The sequence below is a fragment of the Aulonocara sp. 'chitande type north' Nkhata Bay genome, linkage group LG5 (genome assembly GCF_057382095.1).
Source record: "Aulonocara sp. 'chitande type north' Nkhata Bay isolate Kocher_YH1m ecotype deep benthic linkage group LG5, A_spYH_male_GT1.1, whole genome shotgun sequence".
NCBI lineage: Eukaryota > Metazoa > Chordata > Actinopteri > Cichliformes > Cichlidae > Aulonocara > Aulonocara sp. 'chitande type north' Nkhata Bay.
The window spans coordinates 47,455,764-47,477,337 of NC_141348.1; the positions used below are offsets into that span (position 1 = coordinate 47,455,764).

At 40.9% G+C, this 21,574-nt stretch overlaps 1 protein-coding gene across 1 annotated transcript; it reads right to left on the reverse strand.

Moving 5' to 3' along the window:
• Positions 1-2,597: 2,597 nt before the first annotated feature.
• On the reverse strand, positions 2,598-21,493 carry LOC147331550 (retinoblastoma-like protein 1). The gene is made up of 22 exons (XM_086293963.1): positions 21,140-21,493; positions 18,895-19,028; positions 18,331-18,534; positions 17,547-17,611; positions 17,244-17,372; positions 16,609-16,772; positions 16,394-16,458; positions 16,145-16,304; positions 15,445-15,611; positions 14,154-14,266; positions 13,827-13,930; positions 11,822-11,959; positions 11,399-11,563; positions 10,536-10,686; positions 10,226-10,453; positions 9,663-9,853; positions 8,895-9,071; positions 8,242-8,313; positions 8,054-8,141; positions 6,760-6,911; positions 6,501-6,665; positions 2,598-5,499 (listed from the first exon to the last, which is right to left on the reverse strand). The coding sequence occupies exons 1-22, from the start codon at positions 21,299-21,301 to the stop codon at positions 5,305-5,307; spliced, it is 3,189 nt and encodes a 1,062-aa protein (XP_086150089.1). The 5' UTR covers positions 21,302-21,493; the 3' UTR covers positions 2,598-5,304.
• Positions 21,494-21,574: the final 81 nt, after the last annotated feature.

Consider the following 21,574-nt stretch of genomic DNA (forward strand, 5'->3'; position numbering starts at 1 on the left):
GGAGGATTTTTACCAGTCAAGCACATCTAAACTCTGTTATTGAGGCTGATGGAAAACAAGAAGAAAAGACAACATTATATGACAGTTAGTCACAAAACGAATGTTGGACTTCCTTCTGCATTTTCTCTGAATCCTTGTACGTCTGAGGATACGTGTGTTTACCACAAAAGACATATTGTCTAGGAAAATGTATTAAATTGTATAGAAAAAAGGGAAGCATGTCTATTATGTCATCCATTTCTACCAAAATGATGCTCAAAATTTCCAAAAGAAAAATTTGTCCAAAATGTAATTTTTGGCCTGCAGGCTGATAGAACCATTATTTACTGTAGACAATCTCTCAAGAGCCCCTTATGAAGCTGCAAGTTCAGAGTGGGAGTTCTTTGGTCACAAGCTGAATGTTTTTTCAACCTAAGAAACTAAGGGCACCACGCCCTGTTTCATCCTTCTTCTGTACACTAATGGAGACCTCAGAGTTTTAAAATCAGCACTGGGTCTTTCAGTAAGGCTTGAAAATTTCAGATGAGACCATTAATTCATCAGTAAAGGGCAGACATCAGGGGAGCAGCAGAGCTGTTTTCTCATAGAAGTCCATACGGTCAGAGCAGTCGGCCCCTGCTGGCCATTACAGAGAATGCAGGTTTAAGGCACTCCCACGATGAGTCTTTCACACCCATAAGCTGTGTCCATCTGATAAATACAGTCTGTGCCTTGTTTAACAGCGTTGTATACTGTAGACCTGACTTTTGGATCTTAGATAAATGGCTGCCAGCAGTGGAAGTGAACCTACAGCGGTGATTTAGATCAGGGCGTCATGACTGTGAAAAGAACCTCATAAAGGAACAGCAGTGGCAGGTAAAATGTTAAACATCACAGGTTTCCTCTAACAGATTCTGAGCCCCCTGCTCGGTCTCAGTGAAGAAACACTGGCTGCTGGTGTGAAGTCATCCATGAACAAAGAGCCGGCAGGGTGTGAGACGGTGAATAATCTCATGTCACGACGACCGGGATGCATTTCACTGCAGCCTCGGGCAAATTATCAGCACTCACCTTGTGGAGACGTAAGGTGGGGGGGACGTGTGGCCCGTCAGAGACGCTGCACAGACAAACCACAGAGAGGATGACTCTCAGGCAGCTTCACAGAGGTGGCCTAAATACTGAGCCGGGCTAATTTTAGATCAGGTCTTTGTGTTCAGTTTAACAGGATAAAAACGATTGCATTCATGAGGATGAGGAGAATTAAGATTTTCTTCTTTTCCTCACAGTGTTTGAGTTCTGAGAGACAAGCTGCAGTTTTCTCTGAATACCATTAGAGTAACTTTAATACAAAGCTGCCCTTTGTCAGAATTTCAAGGCACAGCCAAAGAGATCCAGTCACAGTCTTTATAGTTTCGCGTCTGTACACAATCACGGTGGATTTTAAATCAAACGATTAAGATGTGATTGAAGCGCAGACTTTTATCTCTTATTCAAAGAGTTTAGCTTAATATTTGCAAACGAAAACAAACTTGGCAACATTTAACCCAGTCAGGAATTTGAAGAGATGATAGATTTATGATTGTCAAGGTCTGTCAAAGAGAAACCACCATAAATGGAATTAAAAACAAGGCACAAAGCACTGTTAACCTCAAGAACAAGAGCCTGAACGGCTATTTCAGCTGCTTTTCTGTTTGGTAGCCATCCTTTGATGAACTGGTTCATCTCACGGAAATATATACACTTTTTTCCCCCTTTGAGACTCAAAGTGAGTCACGTTGTTATATTCTCCTCTGCCCAAAAAAAGACCCCCACCAGCTTCACTCCATAAGAACTACATTCTCCCCCGTCTTTCCTTTTCTTTGCAGTAGTTTCTTCGATTTCTGCTGAAATCTGCACAGCATGCGGTTTGGTGTTGACTCAAAATTTTCCCTGTTCAGAAAAGAGTGGGCAGCCAGCACTTAACCTGTGACGACAGTCTTCTCTGCTTTCACTGGCATTTGTAAAGTCTGGCTTTTACCTAAAGTGCCCGGCCTGCGGTGTTCACTTTAGAGCCGATCAAAATGTCAGACATTGTCTCAGCATGCGAGCCCGGAGGACAAAGAAGAAAAATATGCCGCATCTCAGCAAATCATCAGAAAATCACAATGAATATATGAAAACAGAAAAAGTGAACAAGTGATGTCTTGAGTTACAGAATAAAACTGAATCTACCAAATAACAGTTGAAGTGTGGTCACTTCCTGACCAGTGGAACCTCACCACAAGGGCCATTTAGTGGTTTTCAGGAGCCTCAACTTACATTATCCATCACTCTTCTTCTACTTATTCAATTTAGGGTCACAGGAAGGCTGGAGCCTATCCCAGCTGTCCTCGGGCCAGTTAACCTAACATCAGGTCTGGACTGTGGGAGAAGCCGGAGAAAAACCACGGCGGTGCAGGGAGACTCCACCCAGAAAGGCCTCAGCAGCCCGGTGGCCACTCACCCAGGACCTTCATGGTACTGATCACCCCCCCAAGTGATGTGAAAAGTCAAGAATTCACTTTTAAATTATTTTTAAAAATATTTTCACCAAAGAAAATTAAAAAAATGAAATAAGGGGGACACATGAAAGCTAAATTTCACAATGAAGAGTTTTATTATACAAAACTTGACTATTTGTAGAAAATACAAATATCACTGAAGATGACGGGCGACGCCCATCGATCAGTGTTTTTAAGGCCTTCCATAAAACAACTCAACACCTTTTAAATGTTTATTTTACAAAACTTTTTTTTTTTAGCAATTATGAAAAAGCCACGGTAGGTAGAAGCTGAGAGACTGATTTCTAACACATCATAGAATAAAGTCGAGTGTAGATACTACACACCTGCGTACAAAAATGCTGCTTCAGCCGAGCAGAACACCTGTAATTACAGCACAACATGGTTCAAACCACAAAATAAAAAGAAACATTAAAACTAATAAAAGACATTTTCTCCACAGAAATCAAGTCTCCAAACAAAGAGGAGACATCTGCAGGAAGTGTAGTGAAAGACATCATCTCAAGGAAACGATACACGGTTTAGACGTTCAACTATTTCAGACATCTGAAAAAGGTTTCAGATACTTCTGCGTTTCCTTTTCTCCACTTATTTTCCTTAATACTGTTATTTATTTGCATATGTACAAAAAAGGCACCAACACAGACCGGCTGAGAGGTCTGACCCTGAAAACTCATGTATAAAGACTCTCTGAATCAAAAAGTGTTCACATCAGATTTCTCTGAAAGAAGAGAAGGTGTTTATATTTTGTTTGTTTTGGAAATCATGTATGAGAGGTGTGGATGATTAGATACTCCAAATATCAAATATTCTTTGAGTCTGTTAAAACAAAGAAAGGTAATTCCTGCAGTATGAAAGAGAGTTTTAAAGTGCTGAGTCACAAACACGCAAACAGCTGTCGCCACACTGAAAAACAAAGTCTGCTACTACAGCTGCTTAAAGACCAACGTCTGACCCCAGACATGTCATCAAGCTGGCTGCATGTGATGCTCAGCTGGCGACTGTAATAAATGAGATGATCACCACCAGGCTCAGTTTACAGGCAGAGTCCACAGTTTGTCTGTTTTTAGGTGGGACTGCGACTGTGAACGACTCCATGGAGATGCCTCACGCTCGCCTGAGAATGACAAGTTACCGCTTGGCTTACAGAGTCCATTGACACAGACGCTACACCGATCGCTGTTACTGAGTGAAGCAATGCAAGAACAAGGCCGCCATATTGTTCAGGAGGCTCTGGGCTTCTAATGCTTTACGTCTGTGAAGGAAGAGGCCTATGCATAATTAAAAATCATCAGAATTTGCTGAAATTTCAACTGATTTTCAAGCAGTTACAAACGCTTGAATAGGTTTACCAAATTTTAGAATCATAGCTGATTATTTTCAGCTCTGTTTTGATGTTAAATATAAAAGTGGGACTTCTCCATCATTGAATCCAGTTTATCTTCCTGTCAAGTACTTTACATGAAAGTTGCAGACGAGGGATTCAGTCTGAAGAGCTGGAGTCCACGATAGTCTTCTGACTTTATCTTTTAGGAATCTGCACACAAATCAGCAGTTATGTGAACAACGCAGTGCAGGTTAACATATTTATATATCCAGCTACATATTTAACTTTTTAACGCTCGACCGGGTAATTTAGGATGACCACAGCTGACGAGCCAGTTAACATCCTTTATATGTCATAATAAGACTTGTAGCACAGCTTTCATAATAGTATTATAAAAGGTGTTTATCCTTCCTGACATAAGCCAACATTAGCTTATTATAATGCCAGGACATTGATTTAAACAAAAAGTCAGATTAGAGGAAGGATTACTTATTGTTATCTAATCAAACATGTTTCTCAAACAGTAAAATCTGTTAAAAAGAAAAAAAGAAAAAAAAGAAATATATATAATTGGTGCTTTGATTTAGCATCTGTTTCTTTGGAACACCACAGAGCTGAAAAACAACTTTGCTGTTTAGTATAATAATGTGATCCAAAGTCAGTCAGACCTCCTGAATAAGACGGCGGCAGCAGGGATGCATCGTGTAAGCCCCGATTTGGGATCTACATGTATCTAAGGCACACACAGATTTTTCAGCTGCTAGGAACAATTTTAGAAACATTAATCCCTCCATCAACAAAATTTAAAACCAGAACAATTAAAACCGACCTCATTACACATCTTTTTTTTTTTTTTTTCTCCAGAGGTTTGCGGGAAAGCAAAAACCCTTTCCCTGTGGAATTTCAGGTGCATTACTACAGGTGGCCACTAGGACAAACTGGCAGTAAGTCTGAGTGGAGGCAACTGAACAATTAAAAGCTCAAAGATCAAAAACGGGACCTCTGATTCAAGCGGATTGGTTGATTAAATTAAAGGGGCGGGATTAAAACTGAAAGGAACTGAACGTGAGTCACACCGAGGATTGAACACGAATATAACAAGCACCTCTGTGCAAAGACGTAACGCAACTCTCAGTGAGCGTTTCGCCTCTTGTGTGAGTTTTGTTTCGTGATGTGGATCAAACAATGTGATCGACAGACAGGAAGCAGAACTACAACTTGCTGTGGATAAAACAAGAAAAGCATCAATATCGCTGTGCGTTCGGTGTCTTGTGCCCTTGGATTAAAATCAAATGTGAGACATAAAACAGGCACCTTAGCTTTACGTTTCCTGAAATCAAACACGTCTCTGTGTGTCGCTGGATTTTTCTTTTTGAACCTGAGGAGCCGTTAATCTTAATGCTTCATTACTTTCCTGGCAGAGTTTCAGGTTTGAGTTTCTGTCCCTCTGTCGGCCCATCAGTGACTCTGCCGCTCCGACACGACATCCTGGAGGCGCTTCAGCAGCACATCTGGGCTGCTGCCGTTCTCCGGACACGCCCTCTTACTCGGGGAGTCGCATGCCGACGACATCATGACGTCCCCCTCCATGTTGAAGGCTCTCTTCCTGCTCACGCAGCCCTGCCGGATCATCCGGTTGATGTCTGACAGCTCCTGCAGAGAGGAAAGGACACACTGAAGCATTGCTTCCATTTTATTTTTATAGTGTATTATTGTTAGTTATGAGTTTTAACTGCACTGTGCACTCTCACTAGCTAATACTGTATTATCTAACACTTTCAGATAAAAAAAAAAAAGAAAAAAAAAAGAAATTTCATGGTGTGATTCAGACAAATTCATATTTGTGGATGATATGAATGATAAATGTTTTTTTTTTAAAAAATCTAATCTGTAGAGGATATTTTCCTGGAAGGATTTTTGTAAATCTGGATTTATGTCCCAGCTGTACATCAGAGCTCTTAACACCCTCCCAACACACAAACAGCTATTGATAACGACAACAAACTAGTACAAAACCTTTCATGTATCCTGAGCAGTGTTTAAAACACTTTTTTAATAAACTGTGAGGCTGTTTCTACAGACCATCAACACTTTTTAAGACTTTGTTCTAGATGATGACTGATTACACTGATGAGACCAAGGACCAAGATTTAAATGAGACTAAAATTATCAACAGAAAGTTTAGGAGTTACAGGACCTTACTCGGCTGAAACGGTTAAATACAACAGTCTTTTAGAAGCAAAACCCACCACTCTGCAGCCATCTTTGAAATGCTTCTGGGCACTTATTGTGAAAGGGGAGAGACCCCCAACTATAAATTCACAAGAATATTAGAAGCGCCTGCATATAATCATCACTACAATGTGAATCGAAAAAGATGACTAAAAAGTTTTGGGAAGTTAAACAACACTGAACAACAGACACTTCAGAGAAAAGTGTAAAACAACACATTTCTGTGTCCCAATCAGGCCGAGTGATACAACAGCTATGAAGCACAGAACTGTTTCATCCATTTGGCTCAGAGTCTTCGATGGATGTGCCGTCCTTTACAACCTTATAGAACTAACGGCACATTGTGTTTTATCGCAGATACAGCCCGGTCCTGTTACAGAGACTCTTTGGCGCCATGTGTGTGAGTGACAGTGTGTTCTTGCCTTAGACGGGCTGCTGTTTATCCTGTAGGTGTAGGAGTTCGGCGTGAGACAGCCTGCTGAGTTCTTGTGAGGGGAGACGTAGAGCGAGTGTCTCTGAGAGATCCGGCGAGGAGACAGAGGCTGAGCCCGGACCGACGGAAACGGAGAGAGAGGAGGAGCGTCCGCCTGGAGGAACCGACACAGCCACGTCAAACAAGAACAAACATTCACCCACGCAATAATATCGTTACCTTGGAGACAGGTAACGACAGGAGCGTACCCGGTTATCGCTGGTGGCGTATCGCAGAGCAAAGCTCTTCATCTTCAGGACGTACACAGTGTTGTAAAACTGGATGAGGTCACCACGCTCCTCCTCCCCTCCTGATTGGCTGCAGTTTAAGTTTCCCGAGTGCTGATTGGTTTTCTCTGCAGCTGAAGAGAAAAGCAAATTAACGGTTTTGAGTAATTTATCAAATATCGAGCTCCACTTTTTCCTTCCTCATATCATCAGCTTTTCAGCCAGCTGCTTAAAGTCCTGCTTTTCTATCACTTAACTACATCGTTAATTTCCCTCCACTGTTTCCTCTTCCTGTCATATACCTAAATATCAATTTTTTTACTTTGGGTGGCATAACACAAGCTCTAGTATCTCCTCCTTCGGTCTGATCATACTCGATGTCGTGTTTTTCCTCATGTATTAAAACAAGTTTGTCGTTTCTCTATTTCTTTCTTTATTGGGACGTTTTCGTGCATATTTTCAAAGCACTCGTGCCCCAGAATTAGACTGGTCAAATCCCCTCTGATGAGTCCTAATATGGGACCATAACTGAAATAATGTTAAAGCTAATTAGCATTTCTCTCAGTTAATCTAAGGCTGTAGGTTCTCAGCTGGAAAAGGGGGAACTGCCTGATCCAGGTGGGGAGGAAGGAGTAGGTGCTTTAGGTAGAGGAGATGAAGTCTAGCTGGGTGTTGTGCATGAGTGAGGGGAGAGTGAAGCCAGAGAGCTTCAGCTGTGGGCAGTGACCAGTGCACTTCCTATGGACGGTGTCTGGAAGGAGGAGCTCAGTTGAGACAGTTTGAGAATCTGAGACGTTTCCAGGTCTTAGTCAGATTTATCTACTGCAGTTTAAGTATTTTATGTTTGTACAGCATGAGTGTCGGCTGCTGGGGCAGATGGAGGTGGTAGAATACACACAGATGGATGTTCTCAGCTAATACATGTATATTTTTTATTCCCCTGAAGATAACACTATAGACTATATGTCTGATGAAAAGCATAAAAAAAGATGGATAACGTGTCAGCCATCAGAGCGCCATCTGTAAAAAGTCACAAGTTTACCTGAAGCTTTCAGCGTGTACAAATACATAAATAAATAATAGAGAATCCCTGACTAACCTCAAACATCTTAAAAGGTTAAATTCAGATATCAAACTGCTGTGCAGAAGATGCTGCCAGTCTTTAAATGCAACAACTGATTAGAAATGTTCATGAAATACGGCTGCCAATAAACACTGCTGCTTTGATGCTACATTAAAGCAAGTCATTAAGAAACATATGTCTGTGAGAGCTTACATTCTCCACCCGAAACAGGATCCACCTCCATGTTTTCATCAGCCACCTGCTCTCTGGGAGTGCGACGCAGTAAGACGCTGCGGTACACCTACATGTATAAACACAGAGTGTAAGAGTGGAGCCTCTACAAACATAACATTACTGATTAAGAGAATCAGTAATTAGCTTGTGTTAAAGGGGTTTCTCACGTGGCTGTTGGCCTGCGGCTGGCTGCGGTAACATTTCATGATGTCCTGGAAGGTGTGAGTGTCTTTGGTGATCTACAAGGAAGGAAGGAAGGAAGGAAGGAAGGAGTCAAGAGATGTACAAACAAAATTGATTTCTTAAACTAGACGCCCTGTTCCTTCTAGTAAGTTGTTCTGGAGAAATATCACGTTAATACACAGGTGATTCTAAACTCAGGTATCCTTACCTCTACTACAAGCACATGTTTCTTTTGTTCTAGTAGTTGAATTTCCAGCAGTGGAAAAGAAACTTGGGCTCAATTATGAAAAGAACAAATGAACAGGATACATACACACTACTGCGATGATGTGACACAGTTGATGCTGCTCAAACTTTCAGCTGGGCTTCATTTGCAAGGTTAGTAACAGCCTGCATGTATTAAATGTATTCTCCATCGGAGAAACTATACTGACAGCTAAGACAGCTAAAGGATAAAATGTTGTGAATAAACTGTCTGCTTTTCTCTGGCTGACTCAGCCTGGTTTTCCTGCAAAACAGTGCTAAAATGCCAGAAAGACATTTCCCAGCAAGCCAGCGCAGCAGCCTCAGGCGGTTTAAAAAACAGCTGCCATACGTTCTTCTTAATTAAATGTGAAGCTTTTCTCCAGGTTCTCACCTTGGAAATGATGTAAATGCTGCACAGCAGCAGCTGGTCGAGGTGCCGGTCCTTCATCAGATCGGTACAGTGGACCAGAGAGTGCTCGAAACAAGTCCAGATTTTCCCTCGCAGATCGGACGAGATGTCCAGCTTCACACACAAATCCCTCAGACGTACGCTAGCCAGGTGATACACCTGCAAGGGCAGAGGGACGAGATTTATATGTCCTGCAAATTTCATAATTCATCATTTCCAGCTGCTGTACAAGTAGAAAAATAAAATGTCAAAGATAAATGTATGGAGGGCAGTGGCTAATGCAGCTCATGTTACTCGAGTAAACATCTTAAAACTGAAAAGTATTTAGTTCTTACTTATTTTCATATTCAGAGAGAATGAAACTGTATTACTCTAACCACCAGTGTAATGCATGACATACAAAGTTCTGATCAAAGATCTGAAAGAGACATTTTATGTGAACAAAAATACAAATAAAAAAGGGCTCTGTTTTTTTTTTGAGCGGGAAGGAGGAAAAAGAAATCAAGAGATTAAATCTGAATTGTTGGTTGTAGCTCTAGTGGGATGTTTATCATCTAAACTGGAACCTGTATTATGTTCTGCACATTTTAAGGTTTATTTATTAACGCGTTTCTTTCCCAGACAAAAAGAGTAGAGTGATCAGGTTATAGAAACATAACAATATCAAATTCTAAATTCTTAAATTTATAACTAGAGATTTTTATGAAACCAGCCTGTCGTAAAATGTCACACTCCTTTCACAGTCTGTACCTTCCTGAAGAAGAGAGCGAGTGATCCTGTGCGTCTTGGTCGTCCATTTCCTGCTTGGGTATCAGAGGTCGTGGCAACGGCGGTGGGCCGGCTCGGGGAGGCGGTCAGCAGGAACTGAGCCGTGATGGGAGCAGAAGAATCACACGGCTGAACCGGGATCAGCGTGATGGTGCGGTCAGTGTTATTTGTACCTGCAGATATTCCCACAAACAGATGTTTAGCAGGAAAAACCAACTGCCTGAACGTTTATGTGGACTTATTTTAGCAAAGAAAACTATCAGCATGTCAGGGATAGAGGCTTAAATCCATGTCCAGCATCAGAGCAAGGTACTAACACCGTCTCAGTTTGAGGGTTTGACCTTCTTCTGTATGGAGCCTGAATACTCTGTGTAAAGAAATGCAAATGCGAATGCTCCAAGTCTCTGTTTTTGGTGGCAGTTCAGCTTATTCAGTGCCAGGGAGGTTTAAAAAAAGAAATAAATAAAATATGTAATTTTATCCTGTTTTGGCTGATGATGCAACCATGACAACAGTGAAACAGGAATGGTGTAAGGTGTAAGCACCTGGCAGTGGGATACTCAGGACGGTGGTTTGTGTCCCCTGTCCTGCGATCTTCAGGGTGCTGCTTGTGCCAAAGGTCAGCCTCTTTGCTGGAGAGGACATTGGGCTTAAGCCGGCGTTCAGGCCTGGTGACGGAGCTGGTGGGTCGTCACCGAAGAGACGCCGTTTCGCGCTGCCAGCTGCAGGAGAGCTGTACCTGTCATGTACGGACAGTGGAGAGGGAGGCACATCTGGAAGAGGTGAAGAGAAAACAAAAAATTTAACATTAAGTTACAAAAACAACCTGAAGACCCGCCCGGCTTAGAGACCCACCTTTACGGGCGCTGCCCAGGCCGGACCTGAACTCCCTGATGCGGGGATGGATGATGGGTGAGAGGGCCACCATGGGCAGGTGGGACTGCCCTCCACTGACAGAACAAGATCCAGAAGCAGAACCTGTGTCAAGACTGGAGGAAAAATTCACCTGCAGAAAGAGATGAGATTTAGTGTTTATTGAAGACTTCTCTAAACAGAGTTTTACATGTTTTTCTTTCCTACTCTTGGCTCTTCATATCAATTAGAGTGACACACAAGCCCCGCCCACCTGTTAGTTATGCGTTTCAACTGCACTGTGCACTCCCAACTTCCTGAATCTGATATGCTCTTATCTAATACTGTATTATCTAACACTTTCAGATAAAAAAAAAAAAAAGAGAGAAATTTCATGTTGTGATTCAGACAAATTCATATTTGTGGATGATATGAATGGTAAATGTTTTTTCAACTTGAAAGTTGACAGTTACAGAAAAAGTAACATTTTCCCCCCATACAATTGATGATCTCAGGAGCTGCACCAAGTTCTCAACATGTGATTCATGCAAAGCTGCTCCAGTAGAGTCCAAAGATAAAATTATGAAGCTGGAAATTAGTCTAATAGCTCCCACTTCAGTGATTTCCTATGTAAATCTTTCTTCACTTGCCTCTTGGCCTCATAGTCTTCACCAGTATCGTGTTTATGGGACTGATCCTCTTTATGATGAAAAATTAGACTTGAGACATTTTATGTCTATTAAAATTTCTATTTGAGCCTTTAGAGACAAATTATGCAAAGCACATTGAGAGAGCTTGTATTTCTAGACAGTTTGGAGGTTTTTATCAATATTATAATTATTATGGATTATGTGTGTTCCTCTGACCTCCTCCACTGTGGGAACCTTGTTCCCTGCAGCCTGCAAGGCGCTCCACAGGGCAGAGTCTGTGGTCCACGCCCTGCACTCCAGAACCTGCTCCTCGATGGAGTTCAGATGTTTCACCATGTCTCTGGACAGGCCCTCCTCGGAGCGGATAAACACCTCGATCACCTGTGCACACAAACACACTAAATCAATCCAGAGTGGTGAAAAACCCCAAACTGCTTGGGGAGAGGACAGGTTTTATTTACTCATCAATCCGGAAACAGGAGCTGTTCATTTAAACATCTGTACTGCATCTGGTTTAATGACTTTAAGCAGATGCAACACAGATGGAAATTGATTTTAGTGGTCTAGATATTTTTTTTTTTAACCCTTTATTCAGCAAAGGTTGTGTGTGTGTGCGCGTGTGCTCTAAGCGTCTATTACCTTAAAGAAGTAGAAAGGAACCTGTTTGAAGACACTGATGATCCAAGGAAAGGTCCTCTGGGAGCTGTAGGCGAACAGCACCACCTCCAGACAGCACGCCATCAGGGAACAGTGGAAGATATCCTGCTCCAGCAAAACCTGACAACACAAACACACCTTTAAACTTGAGCCAGAGACTCTACAGACATCTGTGTTAGCATTCTTCTGTGTTTTCACTACAGTCTGGCTTGCTGCCCGGGTTTTGGGGGTGCTCGATAGGGCTGGGCCATATTATACCGTTCACGGTAATACCGGTATAATGTTAGGCAACGATAGGAAAATGAAATATCGCGATAGAATGGGAGTAAAACGCGCATGCGCAGTGCCTTTGTTTTCATACGCACATGGCCGACTGTTGAGTGAAACAGATGAACCAGAATTGGTTTGTAAAAATGGTGCAACTTCCATGATGTGGAACTGGTTTGGTGTTTGTCCGTCAGATACACAACAAAGCACATTTTTTTGCAGAACATGCAAGCGGCCGTTGTTATTGTCGTATTTGTCGGACTAAGATGCTCTTAAATCTGGGAGTAATCTGGGTCCCAAACTCCGTATATTTGACTTCAGGTCAAACGAACACTGCAGCATCACTGAGAGTTGAAAACTGTCTAAATTATTTCATCTTTAATAAAACGATCAGCATTGCTGCTTTACCAGGTGTAACTATGAAGTTTAACTTCCAGGCATCCATGAAAACAAAAGTTATTACATTTAACGGAGTTAGAAGTTAGCAGGAAGCTAGCGGAAGTTAGCTCGCTAGTTTCGCTAGTTACCTAAGCATGATATAGCATGTTCTGACTGAGAGATTTCTGAAAAATTCAAACGTACAGCTCTGCTATCACTTCCAACATAAATGAAGACAGGAAACTAAACAGCAGTGACGTTTGTAGGGTTACTGAAGTTGGGCTAGCTGGTATATAATGATGTGCTACGTGATCGCTAGCGACACAGCTATGTTAGCATAACATAAACAGTGAAGCTGGAGGACGAACACTAACACTTTTCCACTTATAAAAGTTAACGTGCCTGATAGTTAGAGACAAATGCAATCGCATGGCAGGATGCTGTAAACGGACCAAACTTCAGTCAGGAGAACAACTGAGATAATCCATCCACAATACCAGGTTAGTCATTAATATACTGCAACAACATGGGAATAGAGCAGCTGCCAGAGAATTCAACATTAATGAATCAATGGTACAGAAGTGGAGGAAGCAAGAAGAATGAGTTTAATAAAGTTTGATTTATCTGACTGCTTTGTTTCGCTTAATGTGCCTTATAATCCCGTGCACCTTATGGTCCGAAAAATACGTACTGCACACTGCAGTTTAATGTTGCAAAGCACCTCTTTTTAACTTCAGTGGATATTATACATGGTTATGCTCAGGATATGTCAGCCCATTTCTACTGGAAATGCCTTTTGGTTAAACTTTCAGCAAGGAATTTGCATTTGCACTGTTACATTTTTATAAAGCTTTAATGTACATAAAAACCAGCTTCTTGTTTAAGTGAAAATAAATGGAAGGTTGTCTTTTTGCGCTAGTAATGTTGTGGAGTTGTATTTTGTCTGGCATCAATTATATCGTCAGTTATATCGTTATCGCAAATTTTCAAATATATATCGTGATAAATATTTTTGGCCATATCGCCCTGCTCTAGTGCTCGATATAAATTAGCTGCGTCTTCGATCCGTGCATCTCATCCAGTAGTTGACAACTGCATAATCGTTTTTGTGACTGACATATGAGTGAGAAACACTGAGTCTGATGCTACTACGCAACATAAATTTATATTTAATTATACCCACAGGTATAATTAGAGATAGAGATACATACAGGCCTCATCAGATGAGGAATGATGTCAGTGTTGTGTGGAGAACAATCTACGTTGAGGTAGGATAGTAAAAATGACTTGTGGTGTGCGAGTGGCTCATTATTGTATGAAACACGCTCTGACTGCTGCTTACGCTCATGTCTCTGCCAGGCAGCCGTCTGGTCTCCTGGACCATGACATTCTCCAGGATCTTGTAGTAGAGGATCTCAGCCAGCTTTAGACGGTTCTCTGCAAAGTCTGGAACAAAAGACACACATGCATTTATGCTTTACAGGGATTTTGGTGAGTCTGACAGCCAGCATAGTTTAATTAATACTATTTTAATTCATACTGCAGAAAAATGATTCAGTGATCGGAGTAGAAAAGTGCACAACAGTGAGATTCCATTAGTCATCACCAAAAACCTCTCGTCTGTTAAAAACTGAAGACACCTCTCCTCAAACCACCGTCTGTGTTCTACCTATATGAGAGCCAGGCGTGTCCTCCAAGTCGTTGGTGTAATGTTCTTTGAAGGTTTGTCCCAGTGTCTTCACTCGGGTCAGTATGGACTCTGTGGGATCTCTGGAGCAGGACCTTCAATAAGAACAAAGGCAAAACAAATGTTTTTACATTATTGAGTATAGAAAACACCACAAAGGGACTGAGTGATACTGGTTTCAGGATCATGCGTCTTATGAAAAGCGCATTATTGTAACATTTGTTTCTGTAAACTCTTATGTTATTCTTGGTTATGTCTCGTGCTTTCATCTACTGGAGGATGTAACTGTGACTCAAAAGAAATGTTCAAAGGATTTTTAATGATTCAGAAATATATGAAAATAGATCCATGGTAACTGAATGCTTACAGTCCATTTCACTAATATTCAAACTCTTATTGTTTTTTTATTTCTCTTAAATGATACATGAATTGCCACTAAATATTAAATACTTAATAATAATAATAATAATAATATTACTACTACTACTACTACTACTACTACTACTACTACTACTAATAATAATAATAAATATTAGCCTTTTTTAAAAATCTGTCTGAGAATTCAAGCTTTTCAAGATGAGGATTTTCTCATCTTACATTTCCCTACCTGCAGGCTAATCAGGGTGATGTTGTAGTTATCTACAGTATCATTCAGCTGAGTAATGACACCTTTCATTGTGTAGTACAATGGACCGCAGCTTCAGTGTCTTACACTGCAGCTGATAACAGATATCCTAATCCTCCTGGCACAATCACACCAAAACAAACCGGTTCATTTCCTGCTATACTGAGTTCATTAGCTAGCAACTGGAGTCCAAAATGGTAGAGTAGGAACAGGATGCTGGTGAAACTTACATATGGTAGCATTTCATAAACAATTTAAGAAACTCCTACTACATGCACATGCCCCACATTGCTCTGACCCCTCCCACCACAAGGTTCAAAGACTCTACAGACAAGAGGAGGTGGGGATCAAAGAGTCCTGCTCAAAACACCCTGACAGAAAAACTAAAAATGACTGAGTCAAACAATTTTACTCATAAAACCACAGACTAATGATCATGATTGAATCACTTTTTCTCCTTTTTCCTCTACTCTTTACTCACACTGTTAAATCTACAGTATACAGTCTTTCTCCTCTGATTTAAATGTATTCCTTTCACTATTTTCATGCTCAAGATAAGTACAGTACAGTACGAGTCTGAAGTTTGGACACCCTTTCACTGGTGCTGTAGTTCTGCAAAGACAAATAAAAAGAAGAAAAAAGACTGACTTGAAGATCTGCATCAGATGGTCACTGGGGGCCGTCCTTAAACCAGCCACCATGCTCTGCAGCCTGCTGACACTCTGTGTCGCCGAGGAGACGGGAGTGACGAGCAGGTCCTTCTCCTTCAGGTACACTCGTCCGGTCAGAGGGGTGGAGGGGGCGAGAGAGGCAGACTGCATAGAGAGAGGGAGAGAGTAAATTTCCTTGAAGTAACACCACAATGGTTTTTTCCATCTCTGTGACTTTTTATTGCGTTCACTGATCCAGGTTTGAATCAAAGAAGGATCACACTTTTTGTAGTTGAGCTTTAGATTGCTGCTTCATATCAGATCTACTCCTTTGTTGGCTGCTTTTAAATCCGTGCTTAAAGACAAAATAGTTCATCCTGGGCTGGGCCCATTTATTCTTTATTTAAACTACATTAAAAGTAAAAGCAGTGGTTTTCCTGTTATTCCTTTTATTTTCTTAGTAATTTACTAACATTGGTCAATAATTGTTGCTTTAATACAAACTTTATCAAATGGATTTTGCATTCACCTCGCACTTTATTATGAAAACCTCGATTATTTAAATCGAAAATCACTTTTTCTTCTCAGTCTTATGTTTGATTTACTGGTGACCTGGTATTTTCTGGCAGGCGTTTCAAATCTTTTGTTGGTGACTATACCTTCAGTGTGTGTTGTTAATGGTGTGTGTGTGTGTTTACCTTCTCCACATGTTGCTGCAGCTGTTGGCTGGCAGGTGGCTCCTGAACGATCTTCCTTGGAGTTCCGATCTCCTCGTCGGCATCGGCTCCCAGAAACACTCGCTCATCGAAGTCTCCCACCGTCAGCACATACTCCTCATACTCCCTGTTTATGGCTTTACTGCAAACACACACATAAATGGATCTACATTTCTAAAACAGAAAGAAGAGGGAAGAGCACAAGCTGTTTTCTGTTCTCTTGTTGCTCACTTGTTATCGATGAAGTTCTGAGGATCCAAGAGTTCAGTCAAAAGCTCATCGTGACCTTTCAGGATCTGATTGGTGAGAAATGTGAGGTAGCAGCAGATTGGAGGGAAACAAAATTACTGCTTGAAAAAAATTAAAAATAAATAATGAAAAAAGCTGGAAAAGAACTGTAATGATTAAACACATGTATGCATGTGTTTAGGATAAATCGAATGCACCTGTTTCTGAAAGAGCTTCTGTATGTAAGGTTTGAAGTAGTGCTGCTTGATGCCTTTAGCCTCCACCACCAGCCCGTCGTGGAGCTCGCACAATCTCTCCAACACACATGGAGGAGGCTCATCAGAGGAAATATGTCCATCAGCACGGTACGCAGCAGGCAGACCTGCACACAGACACACAAATGAACCAATGTACTGTGAGGGTACTGGAGCAACAACAGCCTGTTCCAAAAAGCAGGTTTAGTGAAAACTCTGAGCTACTCGATCCTAAGATTACATTTTCTGCTTGATAAAACCTGATTTTAGATTTTGTGATCCTCAGCTGCTCAGAGTTTATTCCCCAAACTGAATTTCCCGAGAAGCAAATCAGTGTCTCACTGTACAAACGTAAAACACTGATCATATAAAAGGAATTTGTCATGTTGTGATTAATCGCCCTGATGTAACATTTCTGATCACAGCTGTAAAAGTGTAAACAATGATCAGCTGTTTAGGAAACAAAAACCTGAGGAGTTAATCAATGTAGAGCTTTCTGGGAATGCATTGTGGAAAAGATAACACATAACTGAAAGTTTTAAAAATCGGTCTTGCAATTAGTCTAAAAACGCTTTGAGACAACCACACAGGTCCCCCACCTCTGAACGTCGGGTTGATGAGGTCTTTCCTGTTGGCACAGAGCAGAGCATTTCCAAACACCAAGTCCAGACAGCAGAGAAGCAGGTGGTACGAGTTCACCAGGTCATCCCCAATCATACGGAAGTTCCCTTCACAAACAGAAACACACAGTTACATCATATATCACGGCTGTAATGAATAATAATTATTTTAGTAGCTGTATTTAAAGAAACTAAAACGGAGAAAAAAATTTAGCACATAATTATTTGTGAAATCAGTTATTCGAAAATGTAAAGTGTCCTTTCAAGCTTAGTAGTGGGTACCTTTAGTGTAGACAAACAGAGTCCAGCAGAACTTGAACACATCACTGATGTGACAGGGCAGCCGCCTGCAGACCCAGAGAGAGGACACGGTCATGCTGTGTGTATTGACTAAATGTGACAACGAGAATAAAATCTCTGCGTTTCCAGACTGAAGGCTGGTGACTAAGTGTGTGGTCAGAGTAACTAACCAGAGGCAAAGATGGTATGAGACAAGATCACAAAAAACAAAACAAAAACGACCCTGTGTCCAAAATCAAATGTGTTCTATCTTTCTGGTATGAGCTGCTGTTGACAGGAGGAAAGCATACCTCTGATAAACAGGAGAGCTTTTAAGAGAATTTGTCCTCTGTGATGTTCATACGGCTACATGAATTAACCAGCATTAGTGAAATTTAGGACTAAAAGGACGTCCTGTCCTCTCTGGGCTTAAAGTCACCAATAAAGTGAATTTGTGAAATTTACAGAAGCTTCTGCTAAAGACAGCCCATGTTTAGCATGGAACTACGCATTTAAATAAAGTGAGAATCCCTTCATTATTATTGCTCAGGTGCTTTTTTTACATGAAGCTCTAAAATACATTCACTACAAAATTAAATCTATAGTAAGCAAATTTATAGCTAAGCAGTGTCGAAAACTGAATGTACTTTAATATAATTTGCACTGCAAAGTCAGGCATCAGAAGGATTTAAAGCAAACACCTTCAAACTTAAATCTTAATACTTTAGATATAGAACTTTACAAGAATGTTAACCAAGGGTTAGACCAGCAGCTCCGTGTGTGTTACCTGTGCTTCCTGCTGCGTGGTTGCCGTGGCGGGTCGGTTCCCTGCGGATTCTGAAACATGTCCATGAAGATGGGTTCAAACTTGCGGAAAATCACCGTGGAGACCTCAAAGTTGCGTTCCAGGCGCTCCATTCGGAGCCTGAAGTCCTGCGAGAGCTTGGACATGTCGGCCCACTTCCTCATCTTGGAGAAGAACTGGATCAGACTGAGGAAGGGACAGAACAAGCAGAAGTGTACATGTTCAAACACAAAACAATGGAGGATAGGCTCCCATTAAAACTTAACTGGAAATGTTGTAACACACTTTTTAAAGGATTTCAGTTTGTAAACATTCATCGTTTATGGTCACATTTTTCTACAGATAATACAGAAAAATCTTTCACTTTCTGTGTTATCTGTAAAGAAGACACTGAATCTGAGTCTTTTCTTCACCATCAGTCATCTAAAACCAGGTAAGTTACCACCTCATAATTTATTCGGCACACTGATGTTTTCACTGCTTTATCAGTTGCTACATTTTTCTTAAACTGCACAGTCAGGTCGCGCAGAGCTGACAGAGATTCACCTGAGTTTCGAGGAGCGAAGAATCCTGGTCAGCGAGACACAGTTTCCCTCCATCAGCCCTTTGCCCACTGTGGGAGTGGACCCCTTCCTGCAGGCTGAATACAGCGAACATGCTAGCCAGTGTACAACATCTCCCTGCAGAGAAACAGCAACACAACATTTACACATCTGTCTTTGATACATAACATAAACAGAAAGCTTTGTGATCAAACAGCTGCGTGATGCACAATCATATTCATCTTTTTAGTCAAGAAACATCAAACTGATCAGAAAACATTTGGCTGTTACAGCTTCATAAATATGAATTAGGAATCAACATTATACTTATAAGAGTGTGTCTGTGTTTTTTAAAAATATCCTTTCCTGCTTTTATCCATGTTTAAATTTTTGGATTCTACTTAAGTTTTAATAATAATAAATTTTATTTAAAAGCACCTTTCAAAACACTCAAGGACAGAACAAATAAGACAAGCATGAAAACAGGAAATGAACACAATAATGAAACAAAGTTTAAGAGCATGGAGTAGTTACACAGAGTAGGCTATCTTTGCATGACTCACAGTTTCAAATAATTCCCATTTATTGTTTTTCATTTTAATTTTCAATAAACAACATTGCCATGAATTTTATGCATTTAAATGAATAAAAAAATCTAAAATTTCATCAGTGGTGCATCCCTATACCACAAGCACTCTTTAAATTACTGCACAGCTTTACCCACCCACACTAGTACAGGGAGTGCAGAATTATTAGGCAAGTTGTATTTTTGAGGAATAATTTTATTATTGAACAACAACCATGTTCTCAATGAACCCAAAAAACTCATTAATATCAAAGCTGAATGTTTTTGGAAGTAGTTTTTAGTTTGTTTTTAGTTTTAGCTATTTTAGGGGGATATCTGTGTGTGCAGGTGACTATTACTGTGCATAATTATTAGGCAACTTAACAAAAAACAAATATATACCCATTTCAATTATTTATTTTTACCAGTGAAACCAATATAACATCTCCACATTCACAAATATACATTTCTGACATTCAAAAACAAAACAAAAACAAATCAGCGACCAATATAGCCACCTTTCTTTGCAAGGACAAGGCAGCTCTGAAATATGGCCAAACTGGTGGCAAGTGGCATCTTGGCAGCTGCACGCTTGACTTTTCTCAGTTCATGGGCAGTTATTTTGCGCCTTGGTTTTTCCACACGCTTCTTGCGACCCTGTTGACTATTTTGAATGAAACGCTTGATTGTTCAATGATCACGCTTCAGAAGCCTTGCAATTTTGAGACTGCTGCATCCCTCTGCAAGATATCTCACTATTTTTGACTTTTCTGAGCCTGTCAAGTCCTTCTTTTGACCCATTTTGCCAAAGGAAAGGAAGTTGCCTAATAATTATGCACACCTGATATAGGGTGTTGATGTCATTAGACCACACCCCTTCTCATTACAGAGATGCACATCACCTAATATGCTTAATTGGTAGTAGGCTTTAGAGCCTATACAGCTTGGAGTAAGACAACATGCATGAAGAGGATGATGTGGACAAAATACTCATTTGCCTAATAATTCTGCACTCCCTGTATACAAGAACAGGCTTGACATAAACAAGTTAAGCGTTTTTATGTTTATAAAAAAAATTCATGACCAAGGTCAGTGGTAACAATACGTTTCCCCCTTTTTGTTATTCAGTCCAAACCCTGATATGACCAAAGACTGTGGTTCTGGACAGTAGTTACATTCAATAAATAAAACATTACGATTACTCTAGTGTCTACTTTATCAGAAACTCACGCCATCACAGCAACCCAAACAATAAACAACATATGACAACAACAGCTCAACAAAATAAATGCCAAATAAATCTATATACGCTGTCTTTAGTCTCATCTATTTTTAGTTTATTATATTGTATAAATTTAGCTTGATCCAGCTGATACCTGCTGTAGCACTAAAGCTTCCCTTGGACATTAAGTATTTTTGCATTACAGAGGCTGAAACCAGGGGTGACTCTGACACAGGAATAAATCAGCACGATCATTTTACTGGCAATATAATTAGTTCATAAACAGTGGCGATCGACTAACCGGTGCGACTCCAGCGTGGAAAGTAAAAACAGAGCCCTTTAACTGCTGTATTCGTGTCCGGGTTTAGCATTCACTACACATGAAAATTAATCTACAGTAATGAGCTTAGCAGGAGTCTGACTCAATAAACAGCTACTGACTATTTAGAGGACATTATTCACCTCCAGAGTATATGTATTCCATATGGCAGTAAAGTTGTCCATAGCTTCTGTGGCCGTCTGTTCGTCCATGTTCAGCTCCTGACACAACGTCTCCAAACTCCTCCGCACCGAGCTCTCCTCCATCCTGCTCGACTCCGAATCCGAAGACTCTTCGCCCCGCATCCGCGACAGGTATAATTTCAACCTGAGTTCAAATCTAAAAACCAAAACACAGCGCCCCTCTTTCCCACTGCCAAACAACACAGCCCACCAACTTGTTCAGGACACAACAACTTCCGTTATCAGTCCCCCACAATGCAGCGCGTTGGCGCGAAAACTTCACGACCCGGACCAATCAGAGGCGAGGGGAGCGTCGGTCCTGAGCTGTTCGCCCAACCCCCTGTCACAAGCTGAAAGCTCGTGCTCAGCAGAAAGCTCGTGCTCAGCAGACGCTCT